A 27208-nucleotide genomic window follows, 5' to 3' on the forward strand; every position below is an offset into this window, starting at 1 on the left:
AAAGTTCAAATGAACAATATTATGAAACATATATATATAATTAAAATATGACAATATTTTACTTAGATGCTTAGATGATAAACGATGTAAAAATTGATAGTAAACAAATAAAAAATATATACATATATTTTGTGCTTTAATCAATACTTTTCTTTTTTTTTTGACATAAAAGTTATATAAATTATTGTATAGATGTTTTTTATGAATATATAATAAGGATACGATTATAAATTTTATTATTAAAAGTTAATTACAGTTTAATAATTATACTATTCAATAATAATCAATATATAGTTATTAGTAACAATTAGAACTTAATCTTAAAAAGTGAAAAATAATATAACAATCATACAAATAAATTAAAAACGAGAATACCTAATATATATTATATATATACATTGCGGTCTTATTTTAATAAAATAATTATAATCACATATATTTTAGTATTGCTTGTACAATGTACATTAGTCGGACTTATATCCTTGGTTTTCATAATCATTTTTTTCTGATGTCTCATATGATTTAGGAATTTTGATTGTATCGTTCATTAGTTCAGAATTTTTCTGTATTATTTCAGATTTTTTATTTTCTATTTCACGAGCCTCTCGTTCTTTATTTCCTTTATACATCCACCTAAAATACAAAAAATAGTTATTTATTAATACAAGTTATTTGAAATTATCTATGTATAATTATTTATTTTTTTTTATATTTTCCGGAATAGATTCAAAATAGATTAAAAAATCACTCGACCATTTTCAATAAAAGTTATATCAATAGAACCTTTGAAACTAAGAAGAGTTTATAGCCTTACATTTCAACTCCTATAGATCACTACAGTATAATTCAAACGTAAATTTTGTTTCAGTTCATACAAATCATGTATTGTTTTTACGTAGGGTTATCATTGGTTACAAACTTACAAATATTAAAATAGATACTATGATTGGTTATAATTTTTGGTATTGTATTAATTTTTTTTATTTAGGTTAATAGCTATTATACTCTATAAAAATGTAAAATTTAGTAATAACTATTAAACTATAGGTATTTATTATTTACAAACAAAACATAAAAGTCAAATCAAAGCGTTAGATTGAAATTTATGCACTAAAAAAAGTTGACTGATTTTGACAGAAAACAGTTGAGAATATTTCAATTTAAACAAAACAAAAATGGTAGATCATCGGCTAATACAAGTATTATTAGACAGATTATATTGAAATAAGTAATGACATAATATGTGTAAATTGATAGCTTTCGACAAATCGGTACCAAATTTTGCAGTCATACAATTTAGGACCCATAGCGTGTTGTGAAATGAAATAAATAAAAGTGGAATTTTTAAAATTAAAATTAAATAAATAATGGAATGTTAAAATAATAAAATGAACCAATTATTTTCGGGCTGCTTATCCGCTCGCTTTATCGATAATATTAAAATCATAACCACATATTTGTTAATTTCTGCTTGAGATTAATTAAACGTAAAAAAAAAGTTACTTATTACTATCCGCCGCAAATGGATTGCCAATCTCGGTTTAATTTATTCTTCACAAAATAAAATAGTAAATTTTATAATTAATGATTAATAGTTTTAATACTTACAAAAATACAAAAATTGCTGGTATAGTTAAGCCTCCGCCGAGAAGAAAGTAAGCTCCAGGAAAAGTTTTCATTGTTGCTTTATAAAATGCACTGTACATCGGTACATATATCATTGGAACAAAAGCCTCGAAAACTCCTACTACAGCACTTACTTGACCTAAGAAATAAAACTGTTAATATAAAACTATATTGTCGCAATATTTCAAAAATTACCAAGTTCGTCTGGAGTTACAAGTTTAGTGAATATAGATCTAGTTGCAATGGAACCAGCACCATGAATAATTTCCACAATTGCTCCTGAAGAAATTAAATTATTATTTGTAAATAATAGTTTAAAAAAATCTGCTACTTTAAGTATAAATAATGAACCTACCTAAATAAAATACATATTTATTTGGTGCAAATGCGAAAACAAAACTACCAATGACTTTACTGACACATGCCATTGTAGCTATCAATGCGTCGTCCATTTTTAATTTGTGACTGAAAATCCATAAAGAAATTGATGTTCCTAAAATAAATTTTAGATAATATATTATTAAATTTATTTTTTTAAATATAGGTACTTTTAATAATAATTGTTTACTTACCAATAAAACCAGTGACCATAGTAAATGTAGAAAACATACTGTAATCAAATTCATCCCAATTAAATCGTATCCTGGTTGATAAGTACATGACTGACATTTCACCTAAAGTTTAAATGAATAAGTTTTTACTTTCACTTTATTCTAAAACTACACTACGATTCTTTTAGCGTTTTTAGAAATGGTAAAATCTAGGTATATACCTCATAACGAAATATATGAATGTCCAAATATTTAACTAACCTGTCATAGGACCCATTATTATCATGAGAACTAACATCATCATCAAAATTCGGAGTCTTCTGTTGTCATTACCTTTTTTGAAAGTAACACTAAATGCATTTTTAATATGTACTAAATCAAAAAATTCTCTAACGTTTTTTGAGAATGATGATTTTTCAACAAATTTATTGTCTTCACAAACGGCGGCCTGGGTTTCATTTCTTTTTATATCTTTAAGGCAGAAAAATCCATAGACTATACCAAGGAAGTACATAGTCGAACATATGGAATATATGCCATAAAAACCGAGCTTTTGGAACAGAATACCAGACAAGGCTATACCGAAAGATATTCCTATAGTCAAAGATAAATTCAGCACTCCTATTCTAAGAGTTCTCATTTTCACCTGAAACAATAATATTATTATAATACGTGTATAATATTTATTAGAGATTCATATAGAAGTAATGATAAAATATAATATACAAATGTACCAACCGTGGTTACATCCGAAATGTACGTGAACACACCCATGAACATGATCATCCAACCACCCGTTAGTGACGAAGGCACGGACTCGACCAGACCCGCGACTTCCATCGGTAGTTCGTAAAAATAGTATACACAAAGCAATAAGCCCAGGACCCTCACCAGTTCTCCGAAAATGGGCAACAGCAGGACCGGTTTCCTCTTGCGGGTCCTGTCACTCCAGGATCCGATGAAAATCACGAATATACACGGTATAGTGTGCTGTATAACCGACTGCCACATAGTCATGTCGGTGACTAGTTCTTGGACTTTTGCTTCTTCGTCCAGAGTATAATTCGTCTTCATCCGTTTTTCCAACGCAGAGCAAACCGCGTCACTCATATTTAAGTTAACCCTACATGATTTCTGTAAGTTCAGGTTTTGTGTAGTGAGGTTGCCAAGTACACTTGACACGATGAAAAATCCGAGTAGCGGTTCAACCGTTATGTTCTTCAAAATATATTTAACTCTTGAGCCGAAATTTAATTTTTGCCATTTTTCGTGCTCCGCGTCTACTTCTTCAGCCATGTTTATTTCCTCGCTTGTAGATTTTTTTGAGAGCTTCATGGTTGTTTTGTTTTATTTAGGTCATTTTAAAATAAAAATTATTTAATACCTAAAACATAACATTTAATATAGTATTATTCAAAATATTGTGCTACCATAAAATTATCTTATAAAAAATATAATGTACATACTACATATTATACTTAACAATAGACGTTTTTAATGGTAAAAAAAAATAATAAGCTTAGTTTAAAAACTATATACCTAAAATTATGGTTCCTAGTAAATTGAAAAAAAGAAATAAATAATTAATTGTTTTCATTTAAACATTTGATCTATAAATCCAACTTTGTGTTTTTAACTAGAAGTAAGTATTTTTTTTTTATTACTATTGAAAAAGCCTATACAAAATATGGTATAATAATAAATGGTATGAAAGAATAATACGAAGTTGGCTTATTTAACTTAGGGAACTGTTTAGTAACTGTAGATATCTACCAAAATCATTGAAAGTTATTCATAAAGCTATTTATATTTTTGAATAATGTTGATGATGATTCAACATCGAAATTCTAACGATAAGCAATTTTCATTTCTAATCTAACTATCAAGAATATTACATAAGACTATGACTTGAAATTGTTATTAAATATAAGCCACATCGCTTATGTGTGTTAATCAAATGTATTGAGGTATTGTTATTTTCAAATATTAAACAATAGGTACACTACTGTTATAGCAGATTTTAACAAAATATAATCTGTATTCTGACGAATTTTCATGTTAGAAAAATAATTATAGGTACATGCGGTTATTATAAAAGTGAATATAAGCTATATGTTCAAGGTTTTTATGTATTCTCGTAATTCTAAAAATAACCTATTACGTAAAAGTCATTGCTATAACTAAAACAATAGGTAATAATGGTATATAACATTTAATTATCTGATAAAAGGTAGGTAATACTTAACTAATAATGATAAAAATGATAATAGTATAGGTATCGTAGTTTGCAACTTATAAATAATTAAACAATATTTACGCATTCGAAAAAAATAGCAATATAAATAATAATAACAGTGAAATTGTATAAACTATTATATTATTGTATATAAAAGTTATGTACAAATAAACAGAATGATAATAATATTACTTAACAAGCAGTACCCATGTATTGAAACTTAAGATGCACAGTGGATCTGTACATTTTTTAGATATATAGATTTTAAATGGTATGCATATAATATAGTATTATAATACATACATTTCTTGAAACAATTATGTAAAAAAAAATATGTACCTATCTATAATTTAATATTATGTGTGTGTAATTTTTTTTTTTAATTTTGTCACGTACCTATTAGAACATTCTTGTATATACTATATAGCTGGGTAATGCATAGAAAGAAGTTATAAAATGTATCTCCATTAACTGTAGAAAATTGAATAAATTACAAAGGAGTTATTCGTATAAATCCTCATTTGTAATATATAAAAAAAAAAAACAAAAAAACAATATTTGATAAATGATGATGCATAGATTAATAGTACTGTATTAAATAACTAACACGTAATAATTGTTATCGTCAGATTATACTAAACGGACGGATAGTGCTTACGTCATACACGTTCTTATCATATGTACAAATCTTATCAATAGATCCGTTGGATCCAAACAAAAGCTATTACTATGTAATAATAATTAACATTTTACACGTTGTTTAAGCAGAATTGTTTAATTCTTAAGGTTTATGTGTACTAATGCACTGTGCATAGTTAGTTTAATGAAAAATCGCGTAAATTGAAAGTTTAAACTAAAATTTTGTTCAAATTTTCTAAAAGTATATGTTTTTCATATAGTACGAAATATTTGTTTGGATCCAATTGGGAACATTTGATTAGGATTTATAACATTTGTGACGTAACACTATCAGTCCGTATTGTACATTTATAGGTACCTACTAAAAGTTACTATGTCGAATTAGTGTATGAATTAACAGAAATAACTATTATTAAATATGAGTAGGTATTTATACATATGTAACAAGTAAACAAGTTTTTTTTTTAATAAAAATATATATATATATATAACAATTATTATATTTAATACACATAATATAAGAATTTTCGGGTTTTGAGAGAATCTCAGGGAAAGCTCTATAATTATACACAGTAATTTTTTAATAGTTATAATTTGTTTAAAACAATTACCAACAAAGGCGCAACATCCTTGTTTTTCTTTAATTAATTTTCTTTTGATTATTTTAAAAAGTTGAAAATTAAAACATTTTTACGACTGTGAAACGTGTGCACAGAAAAAATAAATATCATTGGAAAAAATATATATTCATCGTTTTGCTCAGAACAAGATTTATCAAACTCATTTTTTTTAATAACTTGATTTAAAAATATATACATATATATTATTAGCAATATCGATCCTAATTATTAGTATGCTAGTGATAACACCATCTCACAAAATGGTTGATTCTCCGTAGAAAAATATTTTTGTAAGAATTTATTTCAAATTTCAAACTATTAGCTACTTATTTGGTTTTCACCTTAAGTTTGAAAAAAATAAAGTACCTAGTAATAAAAGTTCTGATACGGAGAGAATTATCGGTTACTAGAGCTAACATGTCTTAATATTTTTGGAAATAATTATAAAATAAAGACTATATCATGCATAATTAATAATTTTACGGTACAAGTATTTTTACAATCTCAAAAACTGTTTTATGAAAATCTCAATTTTTTGAAAAATCAACTCATTATTCTTTTTCGATCGGTTTGATCTGAGTTCAATAATAAATAAATTATTATAACTAATTAATAAAATAAAGACTTAAATGGCTTTTTTGTGGAATTAAAAATTATAATTCTTATTTTCTATTAATAAAATATAGAAATGTATGTATTTACCAATTACTTAAGTCTTAACTTTAAAAATCATATTAAAACGGCTGCTGTTTTTTAATGCATTATTTTATTCACAATCGTTGATAATACCGTCGTCGTTCAACAAATTGGTAATACTACTAAAGATGGGCTGGTTAAATGACAATTGTTAAATTACAATTTTTGTAATCGAATAAAATATATTTACCTACTATAATACTAGTAATAAGAAGTGCCGGATCTAAAGGTAGGGGGGCAAGTGGGTATCCTTGCATCGGGTGCTGTTGGTATAAGGGCGCTCTTAAGTGTTGACAACCCGTACACTAATACTATGTAAGGGCGCTAAATTGTTATTAGCCTTAGGCGTCAAATGTCCTAGATCCGGCAGAGGTAATAAGTAACAAATAGCATTGATGTATTTCGTGAGTATTAAAATATTAAATATCGATCGCCTATCAATCAATGTAAGTGATATACCCAGTGGTCGAAGTGGCTCGAAATAAGTGGAGGGATGAAAAATGTTAATGTAGATTATAATAAGTGGTGGGATACTACCCCCCTCGTATCTCCCTACTTTGACTACTGTGAACACCTATGTATAATTGTGTACATAAAAAATTGTAAATTGAGTTTTAATATTATTATAATATAATAATAAGGGGAATATTGTTGAAGTAAAATTATGAGAGTAATGATAATAATTTAAAACAAATCATTTTATGTATTTTTCACCAATATTATTATAAAATGTATTTTAAACAAATAAAATAAATTAGCTATTTTATGTTTGATAATCAAGTAAAATATAATTATAGTATCAAAAAAGAAAACATACACTACCCTAGTAAATAATAATTGTTTTATATAACTAAGTACCTATATAAGAATAAATAATAAAAAAAGTAGGTCAGCGCATTTCGGTGGTGGATGTTTGTCCACCGTCCCTTTGGTTCTCGGACAGAATAGTGTAATTTTACTGTAGGTATTCGATTTGAATGCAATATGATTGCATTCGATAAAAAATGATTCTGAGCGGACAAGGGGATCAATATGATTTTATTTTATTCATTTCTATGGTGATAAATAAAGCTGTAATTATTTTATATTACATAATCATGAAGTTCTACGTTTTTTCTCCTTTAACCGCTTTTATTTCGAGTACCGTTTCGAAAATCCAAAAATGACCTCTTCAAAGTACCAGCTCAAAAATATTACCTTTCAGAAAACATGCTACACTTGTACTTTTGAGCAAGTTTAAGGGGAGAAAAAGTGTTTACAGAATAAAAAAGAAATAAACATCATTGTAGAACCAATACATTCCTCGCTCCGCTCAGAATCTAAAATAGAGTTTAGACTTTATATAGCTATTTACTTTTTAATGACTTATCAAATGCAATAAAATTTTATTTAAAACAGTTGTTTAATTATTAGTTTTGTACTCTTTCAGTAAGTGTGAAACAAAATGTGTGTTCATTTTTCAATTTATACAATTTTAGATTCTGAGCGGAGCGAGGAGTGTATTGGTTTTACAATGATGTTTATTTTTTTCTTATTCTGTAAACACTTTTTCTCCCCCTAAATTTGCTCAAAAGTATAAGTGTAGCATAATTTTAAAGGTAATGTTCTTGAGCTGGTACTTTAGAGAGGTCATTTTTGGATTTTCGAAACGGTACTCGAAATAAAAGCGGTTAAAGGAGATAAAACGTACGATGTCACGATTTTGTAATATTAAATAATTACAGACGACTAATTACGGCTTTGTTTATCACCATAGAAACGAATAAAATTAAATAAAAAAGATCCCCTCGTCCGCTCAGAATCGTTTTTTATCGAATGCAAGCATATTGCATTAAAATCGAATACCTACAGTAAAATTACACTATTCTGTCCGAGGACCGAAAGGACGATGGACAAACATGCACCACCGAAATGCGCTAACCTACTTTTTAAAATTAGGTTAAGAATATTTTCGAGATTAATACGTTTTCAAATAGTAACCATGTATAGGAATTCACACGTTTTTTCAAAAAGTTGTTAAGTTTTTAAAAATATTTTTTACCACAAATTATTAAAAAAAAAAAAATAATAATATTATTGCAAAACAATTATACTATATATTTTTTTATTTATATAGCTTTTTATTATTTATTTTATGAATAATAACTGCATATGTTTTTTATTTTATTTTCTGAAGCAGAATAGTTTACTGAAAATATTTATGCATAAAAACTGATTAATTTATTATTGATCATAATATTTTTTTAAGATTCCTTTTTTTGTTATAAGTTATTTATTAAAGTTAAACTTAACCTATACAACAAATACAATTTAGCATGATACATAATTAATAATATCATCATGAACTATTTTTTACGTTTTATAAGAAGGTAGAGTTTAAATTACAAGTCTTACACTTTCAAAAATCATTGTAAATAGTCGTTCTTTATAAAAATAACTTAATATAACATACAATTTCTTGGTAAAATATTACATTAAATATCACAGTCAAGTGTTGTGGAAAATTCTCGGAGTTTTTGCGGAGTAAAAATTGTTTAGAATATTTATATATTTATTGTTACATCAAAAACATTGTGTATGATGAGTCTTGTGATTATTTCTGTGACTAATTTAAACACAATTTAATTAAATGATATTATTATGTTACGATAATACACACAGCACACCTAGATTATCAATTTCATAAATTCATTTAAAATTAATAAAATTTAAAAAATAATAATTTCATTATTATTTTACTAACTAATAAGTAATAAGGTATACAGTAAAATGTAATATTTTTGTTGTTATTAGACGATTTTTATGCATAATACATTTAGATACATGAATACGATAATTTTAAACTTTCTTACAAAAATATATTTTATGTTAAAAAATTCAAATGTAATTTACCTGTTTTTTTTTTTTTTTTGAAAATATATTGCATTTAAACTACACTCACTTTAATAAATTGTTTATTCTTTTTACATAAAAATAATTTTATTTTTGTTGATATTTAATAGATTTTCATAATATTATTTAATTATACATCAGAAAAAAAAACTTATAAAAATACACTTTAAAAACTAGTAGAGCAATATTTTAATTATGAGTATATTATCTAATACTAACTGCGACTGATATCAACTCAATACTATATTGTATAGTTCAAAATTATAACAATTATTTATTATTTACTATTAGCGTGTGAGGCCTAATTAGACTGTAATCTAAGGAATATTTTTATAGATTGCATTATATAAATATATACACTAATTCCATGAAATAATTTTAATCTCGTAATTAATATTATTATCAAATAATTTTATGTTTTAAATACTGTAAGTTATTTGGTTATATAATATTATAATGTTTACGTTTAGAGATTTTAATTAACGATTATTGTGTTATTATAAATAAATAAAATGTTTATTTATATTAAAATGTACTTTTGACCAAGTCAAACATTTTCAAATTGTTCAATCTGATTCTACTAGGTATTATAAAGTAGTTTTTCAAAAAATAATTGATCGTTACCTTATATTACCTACAACGGCTACACCATACTTCGATTTAAATACCTACTGATATTATATACTAACATTATATATTTTATAATACTTTTCAATAATATCATATAGCTATCCAAGAATATAATATGATGAAATGTATATAATATCAAATGATTTAGCAATTAATATATTACATTACAATATTATATCATTTTTTTTATTTTTTATTAAAAAGTAATAATATTATTTTCATTGTTATATATAAATAAACTTGAGAAATATTAAGTATTAATTTTTTTATAACAGTAAAAATTATTAAGGGTGGGTTACTCATAATTTTTTATGAATACAAATTTTCGAAACATATTGTAGATTTAAAGTGAACAAATAAAATACTTTTCATAATTTGCACCAAACACACTCGATGCACAATCACAATCAATAATAATATGATTAATAAATAATTTGAAAACATGTTAGACTGTATAAAATCTAAGTTTTAATAATTAAAAATTGTAGCCAGTAGGTAGTAGGTGCAGTTGTTTTGTATTAAGAAAGAACCTAAGTGATACTACACATTTTATTATTCATTGAATTCGTTGAAAACAAAGTTTAGTAGTTATAGTACTAATGAATATAATAGATTGATATAATGAAACTATTTTGATTAAAAAATGTACTTAAAATGTTATTATTAGATAAAAAAACACAAATAAGCATTAATGTAAGACAATGTTTGTCATATTTTGTATTCACAAAATATTTTGTAATATTATGTAATTTATTATTGATTAATATTTAATTTAGTTTCAAAAAGTAAAAAAAAAAATATTGGTCTAAGTGCAAATGTTTTTTTTTTGTAATCGTACTTTATATATCTATAGAAGCCATATTAAAATCATTTGTTTTATTATAAACAATGTGTCATAACTAATTTTAAAAGGTCACATATCTACGTAAAATAAGTTCAAATATTTTCTTTGTAAGGAAATTTCGTTCTATTGTGCTAATGATAACCATTTATTCCAAATAGACTTTGTTACTCTGTAAAAGAACTAATTACTAGTAATAATAATTAGGTAACTATATTATATTATTATCATTACTATTATGGGCAATAGATTTTATCGAATTGCATTCGTGTAAATTAGCAGGTGAGTAATTAATCAATCGACTATGGATAAAAACGAGAAGATGTTGGGAATATTAAGACATAAAACGAAGATTTATACAGTGATAATTCATTGGTTTTAAAATATAATGTTTATTATTTCATATTTATATTTGTGTTATAAACAGGATATGTTGAAAAAAAATGTAGATAATACCATTAGTAGTACGAAAATTCTTACCAAACATTGGGAAAATACATTGTCCGATTACAGTGATACAGTGTTGCATAATACAATTTTGGTAAGTAATATTGCGCATTATTACTTATAAAAGTGATTTGTAACTAGATAATAATTTAAGCAAAGAAAACAAATCTAAGTTGGTATGTATTTTTTTAACCGAAATAACATTAAGAACAACGTTACATATTATTATCTAAGCTACTGTTGTTGAACATCATCAATAATCTATCGTCTATACAATCGTTATGTATAATGCTTTATAGTAATTAGTATTAAAACAAAATGTGAACATTTTAATATTAATGCAACTTTTATATTTTTTAGTCCTATCAAAGATCTTTGACTATTCAAATGGAGTTTAAAGATAAAATAATAGAGAAATTACAAAACGAATTGGACGAATGCATAGAATATCGTTGTAGAACTGGTCAAAGAAATTTAGAATTGGTTAATACTACACTAGGTGATTCAATCTACGTCTATATGATAGGATAAAATAGTACCTAACTAATTACAAGTGTCTATTAGTGTGTCTGGCCTAGTCTTCGAATTGGCTGAACCGATTTTATATAATTTTCATAGGCAAGTTATAGAGGACTTTGTAAACATCTAGGCTACTTCAATCTCTATTGGGTGACACACAAGTGCATTTTTTTTTTCTTAAAATACGAAAATGATTTATTTTTTGTATATTTATGGTTGCTAGTTATTAAACAAAAAAGAAAACAGATACGTTTTTATCGTTAAATTCGGTGGTCATCTTATGTGGTCGATTAATAAGCAATTGCTATGTAAATGTATACAAATTACACAATAATGATAAACTTGTTTCGTGACAGATGCATTTAGAAATGAAATTGAAAATATACATCACCAATATCAAGCTGAATTAGAATTAGCACTACCTATAGATTTGGTGGAATTAGAAGTCAGAACAAACGAGAACGATACTTATTGGAGGATGCTAAAATATGATAATCAAGTGGTACAACTTGAGATAGAAAAATGGAAATCTATTATTGAAAACAAACACATAGAAAATATGGACATTGAACGTGGAAGGGTAGGTACAAAAGAAAAGAATATAACTAAAATCTAATATTCACAGCAAGTTAAAGTAAACATTTACACCAGGGGTCTCCAACTTTTTTTTTACGCCGGACCAAGTCTGAAATACGTTTTTTCATTGTCAACATTTTTTAAGAAATAAAGATATAATGAAATTGAAGAATAGGTAATATATTATTTTTAAAACACAAATTAGCTTGGTGGGCTGATTCAAAAACGTTGGCGAGCCAGATCAAGTCCGCGAGACGTAAGTTGGAGACTCCTAATTCACACAATTAATACCTATTTTCATTGATTTTAAAAGCTTAAAAATATAATTTATTACATTATAGTGATGTAATAATGAACAATTTTATTTTGATAATTATTATTAAAATAGCTAGATACGAAAACATTTTGAATTTGTAAAGTTTATCAACATAATAAATACTATAGGTCGTATTTTAATTTCAGTTTTTAAATTATATTTTGAAGTTTTAAACCAAGGATAAACCGATGTTGGTATATGTGCTATTACCAATAGGTACATATGTAAATTAAATGAAACTGATATCTATAAAGGTTCAATAATAATAATCAATGATAAATATTGTACTTTTGTATAAATAACCACGTTAATTATTTGTACAAATAGATAACTACTTTTATAACATTATATTCATTATTGATCACTGTACGCATACGGGGATATAAAAATATTATATAATATTGAATATAATAGTATCATATTCAATGAACTATACCTAACAAACACATATAGAGACTTAATCTTATAAAATATGTATAATATAATAGTCATTATTCATTATTCATTAATCATCAGCTGTAAAACATCTTGGTTTTAACTTAAAACCATAATTATCATAAATTATAATTAAGTAATAAAGTATCATTTTAATAGTTTCACAATAGGAGCATATTCCTCACAACTTCTCTCAATATTTATAATAAAATACGTGTTATCTTTAAATAATCAATTCCTTTTTATATCCTAATAAAATCTATTAATATTCTTTGATATAATAATTATTGTTTTCTAATAATAAAAACACAATCCCTCGATTATTTCATAATCTTGTTTTTTGTATTATTATAATATTATATTATTCAAAATTTAGAGAAAAAGTTCTCCATGAACAGATTAAAAATTATATAATCAGCCACGGCATTTCATAAATACTGTCTAGTCAATTGTATTGAAAAAATGTACAACATACAATTAAGGTATAAATTGTTATATTTCACTTTTTAATATTTTAAATGAATACATTTTTTGTTTTTCATTACATTTTTACTAAATGATTTCTAAAAAAAATTAACTTCCTCCATGACAAAGTCATTTCACCACTAAGTCTTCACGTATCTAAGTAATCACGTACCGACAGAAATGTTAACTCAAATTATATAGGTATTTTAAATATAAAATAAATGTTAAATTATAGCAATAATTAAGACCTAGGTACGTGTAAAGTTAATTTATTTCATGATGTAGTTTGAATCAATCATGAATAAGTTTTGTTGGAAAGAGTACATAATGCATTACATGAATATGAAAGATGTATATTATTTTACTTTGAATGATTATAAGAAACAAACTAAATATACGGCGAGAGAGTACCTGAAGTTAAAAAATGTGAACGAACAATTATTAATTACAACAAAAAAATTAAAACTTCGGATCAAAGATTTATTAGTGAGTTTAAATTATGGTTTTATTCAGTAACTTAAAGATTTTTACTGTGATATTAATAATAAAATAATTTATTAGAATAAAATAAATACTCTGGAAAAAGAAATAAGTAACCCTAAATTGTTGAAAGAATTAAATATATTAATACAAAAAAGAGATGAACTTCAAAAGGGTTTGAAACAATTTAGAAATAAGCTCGCTAATAATTCTAAAGTCGGTCACAAACAAAAGTCACTTCTTTGCCAATCTACTAAAGAAATAAATAAAGTAAAAATCAATTTTATGACATTCTAATATATTTTTTTTTAAGTATTTGTCTTACAAGTTTTTTAAAAAAAAAACCTATTTAAAAAAAATTTCTTTTAAATATAGCATGAAAATAATATAATATTTAGTAAATAAATATTTACGTTTTTTTATTTTTATAATAAAAATAATTGCTTGTGTGTTGTATTATTATTTATTGTAATAGTTTATATTCCTGGATAAGAATTACTATAAATATGTGTATATTTGATTTTGTGGGTTTATATACTTAATAAAAGTAATAAATAAATATAAATCTAGTATAACTATATAATTTTAAATTCAAATACAGAACGTAAACATTATATTGAAGAGGGGCGAAGAAGTAATGAAATGTATTCAACTATGCCAAGAATTGGAAACATCCGAAGAAAAAACTAATAAAATTCCATTATTAAATACATACGAAAATAACGAAGTGGTAATGCAAATTTATCTAATTAACACCAACATTCTATTCAAAAAAGTTGTTTTGGCACATATGTATATAATAATATACAGCGTAATTATTTTATCTTAAACCACTCATTATTTCAAAAACTATTAACCTTTATTTTCGTACTGTTTCATATTGTTCTATTTCATATTCCCATAACATTGATTCTCTTTGATCATACAAAATGTTATTAGCAGATCCATACATTTTCATGAACTTATTAGAATTAATAAGAATATATTTACAAGGAGCTTATCGTACAATATGGATTGGTTACCTATTAAAATACAATTAACCAGTATAAAAATATTCTCACACGCCATTAACCAGAAATTAAATACGCAGAGGTATTAGTATCTAGCTTTTATTAAGGTTCAGTGCTAAAATAGACTCTCTTAATAAAAACACCTATGAATGATAACTTACACGAAATTTATTAGTGGAGATAAAAATTTAATGATGTTTTGAAATTATCTATTTTATATAATCTCCAATATTTCACTTTAAAAATATTTTCGAAAACATTTAATTAAAATAATTTTAAAAAAAAAGTTCTATTTTTTATAATAGTACCTACGTAGCAAGGGGGTTAATTATAATTTTGATAAAATTATATTACATATTAGGTATAATACGTGTTCACGTATATAGAAACATATTTCATTATAATATGGTGTTTTAAATTGTAACATGCACAGTAGATATTAATTTACTATTCAGGAAAGAAAAAAATGATTATATCTTAGAATTATTTTTATTTTTTACACATATTATTTTTGTACACATAGAATAATATATTATAGGTAGTTATGACTGCTGATGAGATTTGTATAAAATGGTTCAAGTGCTTCATGTAGACTAACCTGTATATTTATCATGTTGTTAATTATTACAGTTAAATTTTAATGTGAATGTAAATTATAATTTATTACGCATAATTTTATGATATTTATGTGAAATAGGCATATTATTATTATGGTATACTAGGAATTATATTTTCCACACGTTGAAATGCACCAAACTAATTCAAAATTTATAATTTTTTGTAGCCTGATCATCAATCAACATTACAAGAAATGTTGTCAAATATCCACCATCGTATATCATCTGTAAATATTGAGTGTGAAATTATTGACGTGAATAACAATAAACTACAAAATGAAAATATCGAATTAAAAGAAAAAATTGCTAATATTATCCAACAAATAAAAAATAAACATCGTAAATCTTAATGGACAATTCGTTTTAAATCATTCCTTTGAAAACATAGTAATAAATGTTTCTTGTATTTATTTGAATGTCAATATGGAACTTAAAATAATTTTTTTTTAAATAAAATATGCAAGTACTTACGAACCGTTTATTTTTATTGAAATTAAAGTTTTACTTACAATTTGTACATACAAATACACAAATGACATACAGAGAAACCTCGATAACTCAAATCGGTTAAGAACGAAAAAAAATTTCGAGTTATCGAAAATATAAAAAAATATATATTTTCATGCGGATGGTAAGGCATTCCTTCGAGTTATCAAAAATTCTATCTATAGAGGTTCAAGTTAGAGGATCAAGTTATCGATGTTTAACTGTAATACAATAAGCAAATTTGATTTAGGTATAATTTAAAATGTATTACTTTTATAAAGATTTCAGATAGGAAAGGGAATGTCATCTTTTGATAAAATATCAATGGTGATTAAATAAATTATACATTAAATACAGTTATTAGAAATAACTGATGTATAATTTATTCTCTACTGGTATTCTATAACCTATATACTTTACTGGTCATTCGTATCATAGTTGTATGTATAAATTGCAAGTAAAACTTTGATTTCAATAAAAAATAAAATGTTCGTATACACATTTTATGTATACAATAGTTAATCGTTTAAAATCTATATTGATATTCAAATAAATAAAATTTATTAGCAAAATGGATATGAATAACGTTTATTATTACTACCTATATATTTTCGAAGAAATGATCTAAAACGAATTTAATTGTAGTACGATTCTTGTTTTTGATTTGATTGACAAAGCAGCTTATTTAATATTTTTTCTTTTAATTTGTCATTTCATTATTTTTATGTTGTGATTTTAATCACAACACTATTCAGCTGAAGCTGTTCTTAACTTCATCCCTGATAACTTAAAAATAATTACTTTAAATAAATTGTTATCTACACGGCCGTTCTGGCGATATCGTCTTTTCTACTTTGTGATTAGATTAAATTAATTAACGCAATCAATAACCCACTATGGCCTCTCAAATCTCTAAATCTATCGTATTTTCTCTAATCATTTCTAAAGCGCATATACAAATCGTGCTAAATCATCTAATCATTCTACAAATTTATATTCCAACGACGGCTGAATCACCTTCACTCCATAAAAATGAAGTACACCTAACAACAAACGTCTTCTTTAACATATCTGTTAAATTAAATACATCACTGATTGACGTATTTAGTAATATTAATAAAATAAAATATTGTACATACCGAGAGTCAATAAAATATATTGAGCTAACTCTAAATAATATTCCTACCATTATTATTTCCTCGGCTTATTTTCGTCACAACATTAAGCTAAATTTTGATAATTTTACTCGTTACTTTAACAATTTAAAAAATCATACTTCTTGGTTTATAGTGACTTCAACGCTAAATATCTCCACTGAGGTTTTAGCCTACCTAATATCAGAGGTTGAATTTTTAATAACTTTTTACTAATTTACAATGTTAAAAAAATCTTTTCTCTTAACCTTTAATATTTACCATAACATATATTTTGACATTTTAGACTTTTTTTACCACTCTTCCTAGTCATATAAATGTCACCAAAAATAAAATGCCTCCTCTTCGGTATCCCAACAACTCCCAAGCATCCTCAAATCTCAACAATGTAAACTTATTCACAGCAGACCTCAAACATAGAATCCCACCACATCGAATTGATTTATTCTATAGCATAAACACATATGCATAGAAATCGTTATTATTATTTATTAACGTACCGGTACATAATAACGGATTTTTCTCTTTGATTAATCACACCGATATAGTCTATTACATTATAATATAATATACTATCACTCTATTGTCAATGTAGAATTTAAAATTTGAACTCTTTGTTCTATATTGTATGTCATGGTGTATATTATAACACTGCAATAGAGTTGCTAGAAATACTGGTGCGTACAGAAACATTTTATTAATATCGTGTAACAGATGTAGTTGATTGATAAGAAAAAAATTGTATTTTCATGGCTGGAAAATAAAATCAAAGCCGTTATAGAAATTTATATCGATTGATTGATTAATGAATATTGATTGGATATATAGTTAAATAACGATATAAACGCACATTTTATTGTATTTTTTTTTTATAAATCTATTATATAATATATGTATTCCATTTATGTATGTATTGTTTATGATTCATTGTGGAGGGATACTTTTACTGGTTTCAGAACGATTGAATGAGTTTTGTGTAAAAAGTAATTTTATATAATTGAATCTTTAATTCAATATCTTTAATACTATATGATTGTGGTTTTGATAGTAAATTTTATCAGGTTTGCATTTTATGGAGTCAAATAAAAACAATTCTCGGTGATTTTTAAAATAAAAGGAGAAAAAATACAAAACAACAGAAATACCAGTTTTCAAATGTTTACAAATTGGATATTTTAATGAAAAATAACAGTTTTCCATTTAACGGTTTCAATTATTTTTATGTACTTAAAAAAGATATACGCAAAGATATTTTTTAAATATCAAGCTATTGTTATCATGAATCTTTTCACACTGTTCTATTTAACGTCAGTAATGACTTATAAATTATAATATTTGATAACAATAATGTATAATATAATATTATAGTATATGAAATTTTTTTTAGAGAATGTTAAAATATAGATAGGTACTTAATGAAAAACTTCTTTAACCAATTTTATAACAGAACGTCTTCCCCGGATTCTACAACAATGATTTATGAATCTTTTATAGTGTTGTGCAACGTGCGTTTATGTTTATTTCAATTGTGTAATCATGCTACATAATTAATTTATATATTGTGTTAAACATTGTATTTCATAGATTTTTATGCCACGTAGATCAAATTGATTTACATATACAATGATTTTATTTTTAAAAAACTATTAACCAGATAACTATTACAAGGATGGAAAACAACTACTGCACGATTAAATAAATCAGAGGTTGTCGGAAACAAAGTAGGTATTATTTTTAACAAAAAATCTATTGCATTATATAAATTCAATTTTTAAATTCACCTTAGAATAATTATAATAGTGTATAACGTACCTAGGTCTTGTTTTTCATTTATTAATTTTATTTACAGAAGTTATTTAGGTTTATTTATATTTTTTTAATAGTTCCAACAATTAAATATTTTTAATATTAATTTTTAAATTTCAGTTGATTTATTGATTGGTGGTTGAAAAAAAATTATTTAAAAAAAACTAATTGAATAATCTATTAATATTAAATGCTTTAAAGTCCAATATGGTGTAAATCATAAAAAATTTAAAGAAATCTTACCTTAAGTATTTGTATGGAAATTGAATGTGGTTCAAAAACTTAATAAGAAACAGCTACATATATTTATGCAATTCTTTTATACGACAGAACACTTAATAGTTAACACCACTATAATAGTTCCGTACGTCACGATTTACGAATAAAATGATGTGCTACCTTGGAGTCAGTTAGGTCATTTTGAAGATGATAATGTACTTTTGAACAATATTGTGTAGGTACACGATTAATGCGCCATGCTGTATTATTTATTTTGTATTTACCATTAATCATAATACTAATTCCCTATCTGCTTGCTATTATACCACTCGCACTTCTATTATAATTAATTGTATACAATAACTTGAAGTGAATAAAAGTGCATTAAAAAAACAAGTAAACAGGAGTGTGTTTTCAACTATACCTAATAATTGTTAAATTTGATTATTTGAGGTGAAAATAAATCATTTCGGTTAGTATAAAAAAATAATCTAACAAAATAATTTACGTATGTACTTATAACAAAACTAACAGTTCCGGATTTCTCGGAGTAACTCGACGTCGGTTCTTCCTTTGCACGCCGACTGCCGTTATGTGAACGCGACTTCCGTACGTCTCATATTGTACGCGGTTATAGCAAAACTGCGTGTTCAGTTGAACGACCTTCATGCACACAACCTGTTTCCATTAGCCTACTCCCCACTTTGATGATCCTATGTTTGAAAATATAAAAATATGTCAACAGGGTCTAAATTGCACGTAGGTATAATAAATAAAAAAAATATATACAATTTTTTATTTTGTTTATTGATTTGTCTTGTTTTGTTTTTGTTTTCAATAAGTTTTTTATATGACAACCCATAACAAAAAATAAAAAATAAACTTTTAAAAAGTAACTTAAAAGTTAAAAGTATACATAAATGGTATGGAGATGTATGTAGTTAAGATTTTTTTTTTTTTTATTTATTATTAATAGTAATTAACTATTACGTATAAAAGTGTATAAACTATAACGAACACAAGCCATTAAGTTATGATTGAGTTTATTTTACCTATAAATAAAATTACGCACGGTCGAAAATAAAATAAAACCAGAATAATTGAACTCTGTACGATTCGATGTAGACCGTTATAGTTCATATTATACATCAGTACATCACTATATAATACGAGTGTTTATACTGCAAATTTGAACGAAATAAACAATTGTTTAAATATGTTAAATACTAAACAAGATATTGCAAAAGATTCTGATCGTGTATAGACAGTAGACACAATATCATTTTGTTGTTATCTTATTTAAATGAAATTCGTTGGTTGATAAGAATCTCTAGAATGCGAGGAATTCAATTATTGTCTTATTACCGTATAGTTTATTTACAGTTCAAGAATGGGTTTGTAATTTAATAATGATCCAAGTTACGGGATTGTAGTGTATAATTCAATAAATTTACCCAAGGAAGAATATTATATAGATATCGTATATGCTTAGATATTATATTCAATACAATATACGTAAAAAGCAACAGGAAAAATAAAAGATTTTTATTTAATATGTAAATAATGAATGATAATGTAGATACCTACAGTATTACAGTTACAGTATGCCTGTATAATATTTCATAATCATTTTTTTTTTTTTTTTAACTCGGCCAACACATCCTCATTGTGATACACATCATTGTTAAGACCACTTATCTCAGACTTGTCGTGAATATATTTTGGTATGTCTATCCTCGGTATGATATATTTATAACGTTACCTTATGTGTTATACGACGTTTTGTAATATTAAATGCTAATTCTGAGCGTCTATCCGTTTGGCGTGTATAACACATTTACATAAATATTTTAATCTTGTTCTATTTTGAAAAAAAGTTTTACAGATCATAGTTTGTAGCAAAAATATGTGATGTAATATTATAGCTAATACGTGTAATCGAACGTTCATAATATGAGTAAAACTATGTAAGAATTATATTCATATATTATACACCTATCTCAACAGGATGCTAACATTTATAATTTATATAATATATATGTATAAAAATATTATGTAATGAGGAAATTAAATGATTTGTTTGACCCTAATCATTATATTTGTATAAGCTACCGGTTACCAATTAGTTAGTATTTTTTTTAAGGGTCCTCGTTGATTGCTTGTTCACCAAAGAAACAATCGTTAAAATATTCTGATAAAATAAACTAGTTGCATCAGCCAGTCGTAGTACTATTAAATTTTACCAATAATTGAGTATTCGTCACTAAAATGATTTAACTATATTGCAGATGAAAACTGATTAACATTTTAAAATTTATTAACCATTAATAGGTACATCGTTTAATATAATTTTACTTACATAAAATTATATAAACTTTAAAACATCTCAATATATCACTATTATAGTCTATAAAAGCATTAATTTTGTTTAAATTATATTTTTTAAAACAAATTATAGAACTTATTAAAACGTATGTTATCTTTGACATAAACCATTAATTTATGTTTTATTATATAACCAATGGAACTATAATAAAATAGGTATATAATGTTATTCAGTTTTGGTTAACTGATAATGATTAGTAATTTTATAATCTTATATAAAAAAAAAAGGTAATGTAATTCCAAGTAATCTTGTATATAATTAGTAAATATACTCATATTACCTCACTTAAAGAGATCATAGCACATTAAATTATGCAATTGGCGTTAATCTCATTCCATTGTTTCTAATGTTACAATGTCTAAAAGCAGAAAAAAGTTTCAAAAATATAATATCATTAATCATTATTATGTAAAATTAATTCGATAAAAATAATCAAAATTAATAGTGTAAGCACCTAGATTAATTTTTAAATTTTTCAAAAATATATATTTAGTTTGTAATATCTAATAATAAGCACTTAATAAAGTTTTAAAATTGGATTAAGCGTACAGAAAATATTAAAAGAAAAAAAGAAAAGAAATAAAAGGTAGTACCTATGAAATTTTGATGCAGTTTATTTTTCAATATTTTTTAATGTAAGAATTGGTAATACATGTGATTTTTTCATTGGTTATGGGCTATAGTATATCAGCTAATGTCCAGATAAGATCATCTACAACTATAACGTATTATATAGCATTGTAATAATGTAGTACTACAACAATTAGTAGATTGATAGAACTTAAAAATTGAGAAAGTCACTTTGTTGTATTTTAAGTTTCAAATGTAAATTGTGATTGAAAAGTTTATGTACTGATTTGGATGTGTATTTATTGTATTTTTAATAATATATTTCTAAGTAATTAAACCTATATATTTAAAACACCTACCTCAAATAGTGATTGGTTATAGATTTAAGATAATATGTTAGTTTGGAAAATATTAAATAGCTTGCATTAGTTGTCCGGTAATAGTTGCGAATTGATTTTAGTGTTATAGGAACACTCTACAAAATTCTGGTCAAGTATACTCTACTGATCTATACTTAAAAGTTAAAACAGTACCTATAAATACTAGTTAACTATACTAAATTAACTATTTTATAAATAAATTGCATCAGTGTCCATGTATAGTACCGTTTGATGAGGAAAGTAGTACTATATGGAAAGTAATATTAGTTGGAAAGTAATATTATTATTGTGGTTCCCACCTCAGTGGTGATATCACAAACAGAAAACAAGTACCGTTACTATATACGATATTATAAATAATAATAGTATTTAGGATTATTGTATTATTATTATGTAATATGATACCAACATTTAAATAATTATTTAGTAAATTATATAATTTTAAAAAGTTATATTTTTATTAGAGAAAATCTGTAAGTTACCGGAAGGGGGGATGGAGCCTTAACCTTACCAGTTTAGGTTTTAACATGATGTAGGGTGTAGCCTCTTGATCCTTGGGTATTAACCAATTGGTTATTTTTTATCGCCCGCACCCCTAATTTATGTACAATAATTATTATTTAGCACTTCATAATAGTATTTTATTAGTTGATGTTAACTTATAAGTCAATACCAACGTGTTTTACAACAGCATAAATAGGTTTATAGAAAACGGAATAAAATTAAACTAAAACAATTTGTTTTCGTTTATTTATTCCCGATTTTTAAGAAAAGCGTAGAGAAGTTTTTACTTATGAAGTTGAAGATCAAATAATTTTTACTCCCATGAGGAGTGTCTTTAGAGTTTCAGACACGCACATAAAAAATTAACTGCATCATTGTTGTATCAGTACATTTGCGTAGGTACTGCTCAGAATCTAAAATAAACCTACTTAATCAATTTTCATAATAGTTCATCTATAGATAAAATAAATAATTTTTTTTTTTTTTTATCGATGTATCTAATATAAATATTATACAGTCATAAGTTACAACGCAATTTAACGTTTACTATTGTTTTACAGTTATTGTAATTAACCGGTATATACCTACATAAATAGAATTACATTATTTTATTTTCCAGGGTACGTGTTATGTACCTATCTTTTTGTTTGTTGAGTTTTCTCGTTTTATAATCAATGACAATCAACTGCATGACCGGCAATACTACATGGAATGATTATTTGTATGTCATTATATATAACAAGTATTAGCATGTTTTCAATGAATTCACTGGGCGTGACGGACATACGTACACATTGTTATTATAATAGTTGTCCATCATAAATCCCAAACAGTTATTATGCATTTATTTATTTTTAGTATACCCTAATTTACTCTGTTTAACGATAGGTACATAATATATGACATTGAAATAATATTCTTTCCGAAAAAAAAGAAGAATTTATCCAAGGAAATAGAAGAAACAATCCAGATAAATGCTAGTTAGTCTAAATGTAGATGTATTATTTTTATAATTCATCACTAAAAAAGTTGTGTAAATTATTTCATATTACATATTAAATAATAAATTCTTCTCATACCAGAATTTTGTTTTTTCGGTTAATACTGATTCAAACACCTAGTAGTTATCATCCACGTTATTTTAGCACTTACAACGCAATTATATACAGTTGATTATATTTTATATCATACAGGTAATATATGAATTTGAATTTATATTTATATGCAAAATACAAAATCTCAATACGCTTGTTGTATTTTATCTATCTAACCGTCCTAAAAAAGTTGTCACGAACTACAGTTATAATATATTATTACAGTTATAGGTTAATTAATCCTGTATAAGTTATTATTAGTTAAGTGTTACTGTATATTTTTTAACATCTCGCTAATTATTATCTTTGCAATTTTTTTCTTGAAGATAATTAATATCTAAAATGAAAACGTTATACCACGTAACACCTTGCAATCTAGTAGTATTTTAAAGAAAATAATGTTGTCTCGTGGATTTTTAGAGAAACTTGGAAATCTCACACGCTCGTAGAATGTGTTTATCCTTACATGTCTATTAAGTAATTAGTGTAGTGCATTTGTATTAAAATACTGTTGTTTCACTAGAATTTTTTTTACCATTATTTCTAATAATATTAAAATTAAATTGCATTTCCTTCCATTAAAACATTAATTTTAATACAAGGTTGACATCTATAATTAAAAATAAAATTGTTGATGCTCAGGTGCACATATAGGTACCAAATTTTCTACTGTTCAATAATGGAATACCAAGGCTTAACATATAAGCTTTGACAAGAACTATTGTCATTGGATAAAATTTAAAATTATTAAAATACTTATTACTTACCTATTAAATAATTACACGACAAACCGAATGTCAATATGTAATTTTTTTCGCTAATTCTCTTTCCTGGTTGTTTAATATTGTAATATATAACAACTTATACATATTTAATAACGTTTTTGTACGATATAAATTACACTAATTAAATCAAGCAGGTTGCAAGTGAATGTTGGTCTGCTATAAAGTAATTTTTGAGTGGGTTAAAGTGTGACGGATCATGAATATGTATACACGAAACACGATTATTAATTAGCATTGAAGATCTGTCAGCCTAAATTACTAATTGTATTTTATAATATGTTTTTTAATATTGCTATTTATGTAATTTATTTTACTATTAGTATTACGATGTATTACAATAATGGTATTTTTAGTATGCAAAGTGTCAAAATTTGAACTTAAAGTTCTTATAAAAAAATGTGTGTTTACATGTCTTTAATATTTATAAATGGCCATAGTTATAACTTATGAGGAACCATGTAATGAAAGCTCAAAGTATAGCCTCAAAAATATTTTTACGTACAATAATTGGAAAAAAAATTAAATCAAAATCAAAAAATATTCTCATATTTATAAAATAGATTAAAAAGAGTCAAAATATTTTGGAAATTAAATTTAAACTTAAAGTAAAATATCATAAACCACCCTCAAATTTTAAGTTCAGATCATTTTTTTTTAAACTACTTATTGTATATATAAACAAATTAAAAACACCCACACAGTATAATTATAAAAATCGATTTATTCATCACCCTACCTAGAATCTAAAATTGGCTTTACAATATTTCTTATAAGTATTCATCTAGTCTAGATAAATAAAGAAATACTTTTTAAGAAAAATAAGAAAGTATTTTTATTTTAGTAGATTTAGTTATTTACTTAAGTAAGATAAATGCATAATAACGGATATGAGTCAGAAAAACTCAGAAGTGATAGGAAGTATTTTTTTGAATTGGTTAGATTGTAATTCTATCACTTTCAAATTTGTTTTATAAAAACGCAATAGTCAGCTCTAGTATATTTTGGTATTTAATCTTTACGCTGAAAGGTTAAACCACAAATATTTCATAATCATTTATTTATATAATATAAATTATAATAGCTTGTATTTACGCCTTAACTTATCTATGTATTTATTATCAGAACTATCTAGTAATACATCATAATTTATGTAATAATAACCATTAATTTTGGTTTGTTTGTAAACAACTGATATAAAATAATACTACCCTTATGGCTTATAGTATATACGCAGGCATTACGGGCAAATTTTATTAAAATAATACAACTTATTATCTCTCTCTCTCTTATAAATACACGAGTAAACAGCATAACAAATTTACATTGAACAAAAATCAATTATTTATGGTTAGCTTGAATATTGTACAGTGAACTGACTAATGATCAAATGTCGGTTTCGTACAAAAGTTTAATTTTTAAACAAAGAAAGTGTAATGATTTAAAAAAACTCATACAATTTTTAAAATTTGAAATATTGTATAACCATCATAAGACGACGTAGATTCAAAGCTGTAATATTCTTACCTTTAGATTTTATTTGATAATTGACTTAAATATTATCTACAAATTATTCAACACATTATACACTCCATGTCTAATTTGTTTTGCTGAACACTTTTTGGAACTGGCTAATCGTGAGTAAATACTTTTCTCGATATAAATTAAAAGGAAGTCTTAATTTGTCCTTACGTTTGTTTGACATTTTTAAACTGTTGGACGTATGAGTAGGCATTTCATCAATTGCGGAAATCAGCATAATTACTTAATTTTAAATTTACATATGTGTAGTATTGTTGTAGTTACTTGATCAGCTGTCTCTTGTCTTAGCGTAATAGTATTTAACTATACTAAATTAATTGTTGTTATTGTTACTTAAATTATAATATTATGTATGGGGTTTCATAAGATAAAAACAAATATATACTGAACAAAGTTATTTCGCTGGACATTCTCTAGGATTTTATCAATACTTATATAGAAATGTCAAATTTAGTTCGAAATGTACTTGCAGCGAAATAAAAAACTGTGCATTTTATGCACTTTAAAAATAATTTTGCAAATATATTATGTTCGAATTTTATCATTGATTTAACAAACGATTGTGGTTCGTGATTTAAGTTTCGAAACTACTTACTGAGGCCAATATTACCATCATGCAATATGTATGAATAAAACGATGAAGTTACTTATGGTTTGTCATCGTTTTGTAAGAAATATATTATCAAACA

The 27208-nt window shown here is 24.9% G+C and overlaps 2 protein-coding genes across 3 annotated transcripts; one reads left to right on the plus strand and one right to left on the minus strand.

Moving 5' to 3' along the window:
- Positions 1-108: 108 nt before the first annotated feature.
- LOC114121774 (uncharacterized) lies at positions 109-19942 on the minus strand. Its single transcript, XM_027984233.2, has 8 exons — positions 19794-19942; positions 2916-3561; positions 2439-2823; positions 2199-2300; positions 1982-2119; positions 1822-1905; positions 1609-1765; positions 109-633 (listed from the first exon to the last, which is right to left on the minus strand). Exons 2-8 carry the CDS (start codon positions 3510-3512, stop codon positions 465-467), a joined length of 1632 nt encoding a protein of 543 aa, XP_027840034.2. The 5' UTR covers positions 3513-3561; positions 19794-19942; the 3' UTR covers positions 109-464.
- Positions 10754-16145, plus strand: LOC114121773 (GRIP and coiled-coil domain-containing protein 2-like). Of its 2 annotated transcripts, none has more exons than XM_050199835.1 (9): positions 10754-10938; positions 11014-11092; positions 11159-11272; positions 11539-11677; positions 12054-12277; positions 13775-13975; positions 14051-14239; positions 14571-14699; positions 15764-16145. In XM_050199835.1, exons 2-9 carry the CDS (start codon positions 11036-11038, stop codon positions 15944-15946), a joined length of 1236 nt encoding a protein of 411 aa, XP_050055792.1. In that variant the 5' UTR covers positions 10754-10938; positions 11014-11035; the 3' UTR covers positions 15947-16145. The 2 variants fall into 2 exon arrangements, with proteins under 2 accessions (XP_050055792.1, XP_027840033.1); XM_027984232.2 differs by having other exon boundaries at positions 11011-11092; positions 15764-16144.
- Positions 19943-27208: the final 7266 nt, after the last annotated feature.

Source organism: Aphis gossypii, chromosome 2 (assembly GCF_020184175.1).
Source record: "Aphis gossypii isolate Hap1 chromosome 2, ASM2018417v2, whole genome shotgun sequence".
Lineage (NCBI taxonomy): Eukaryota > Metazoa > Arthropoda > Insecta > Hemiptera > Aphididae > Aphis > Aphis gossypii.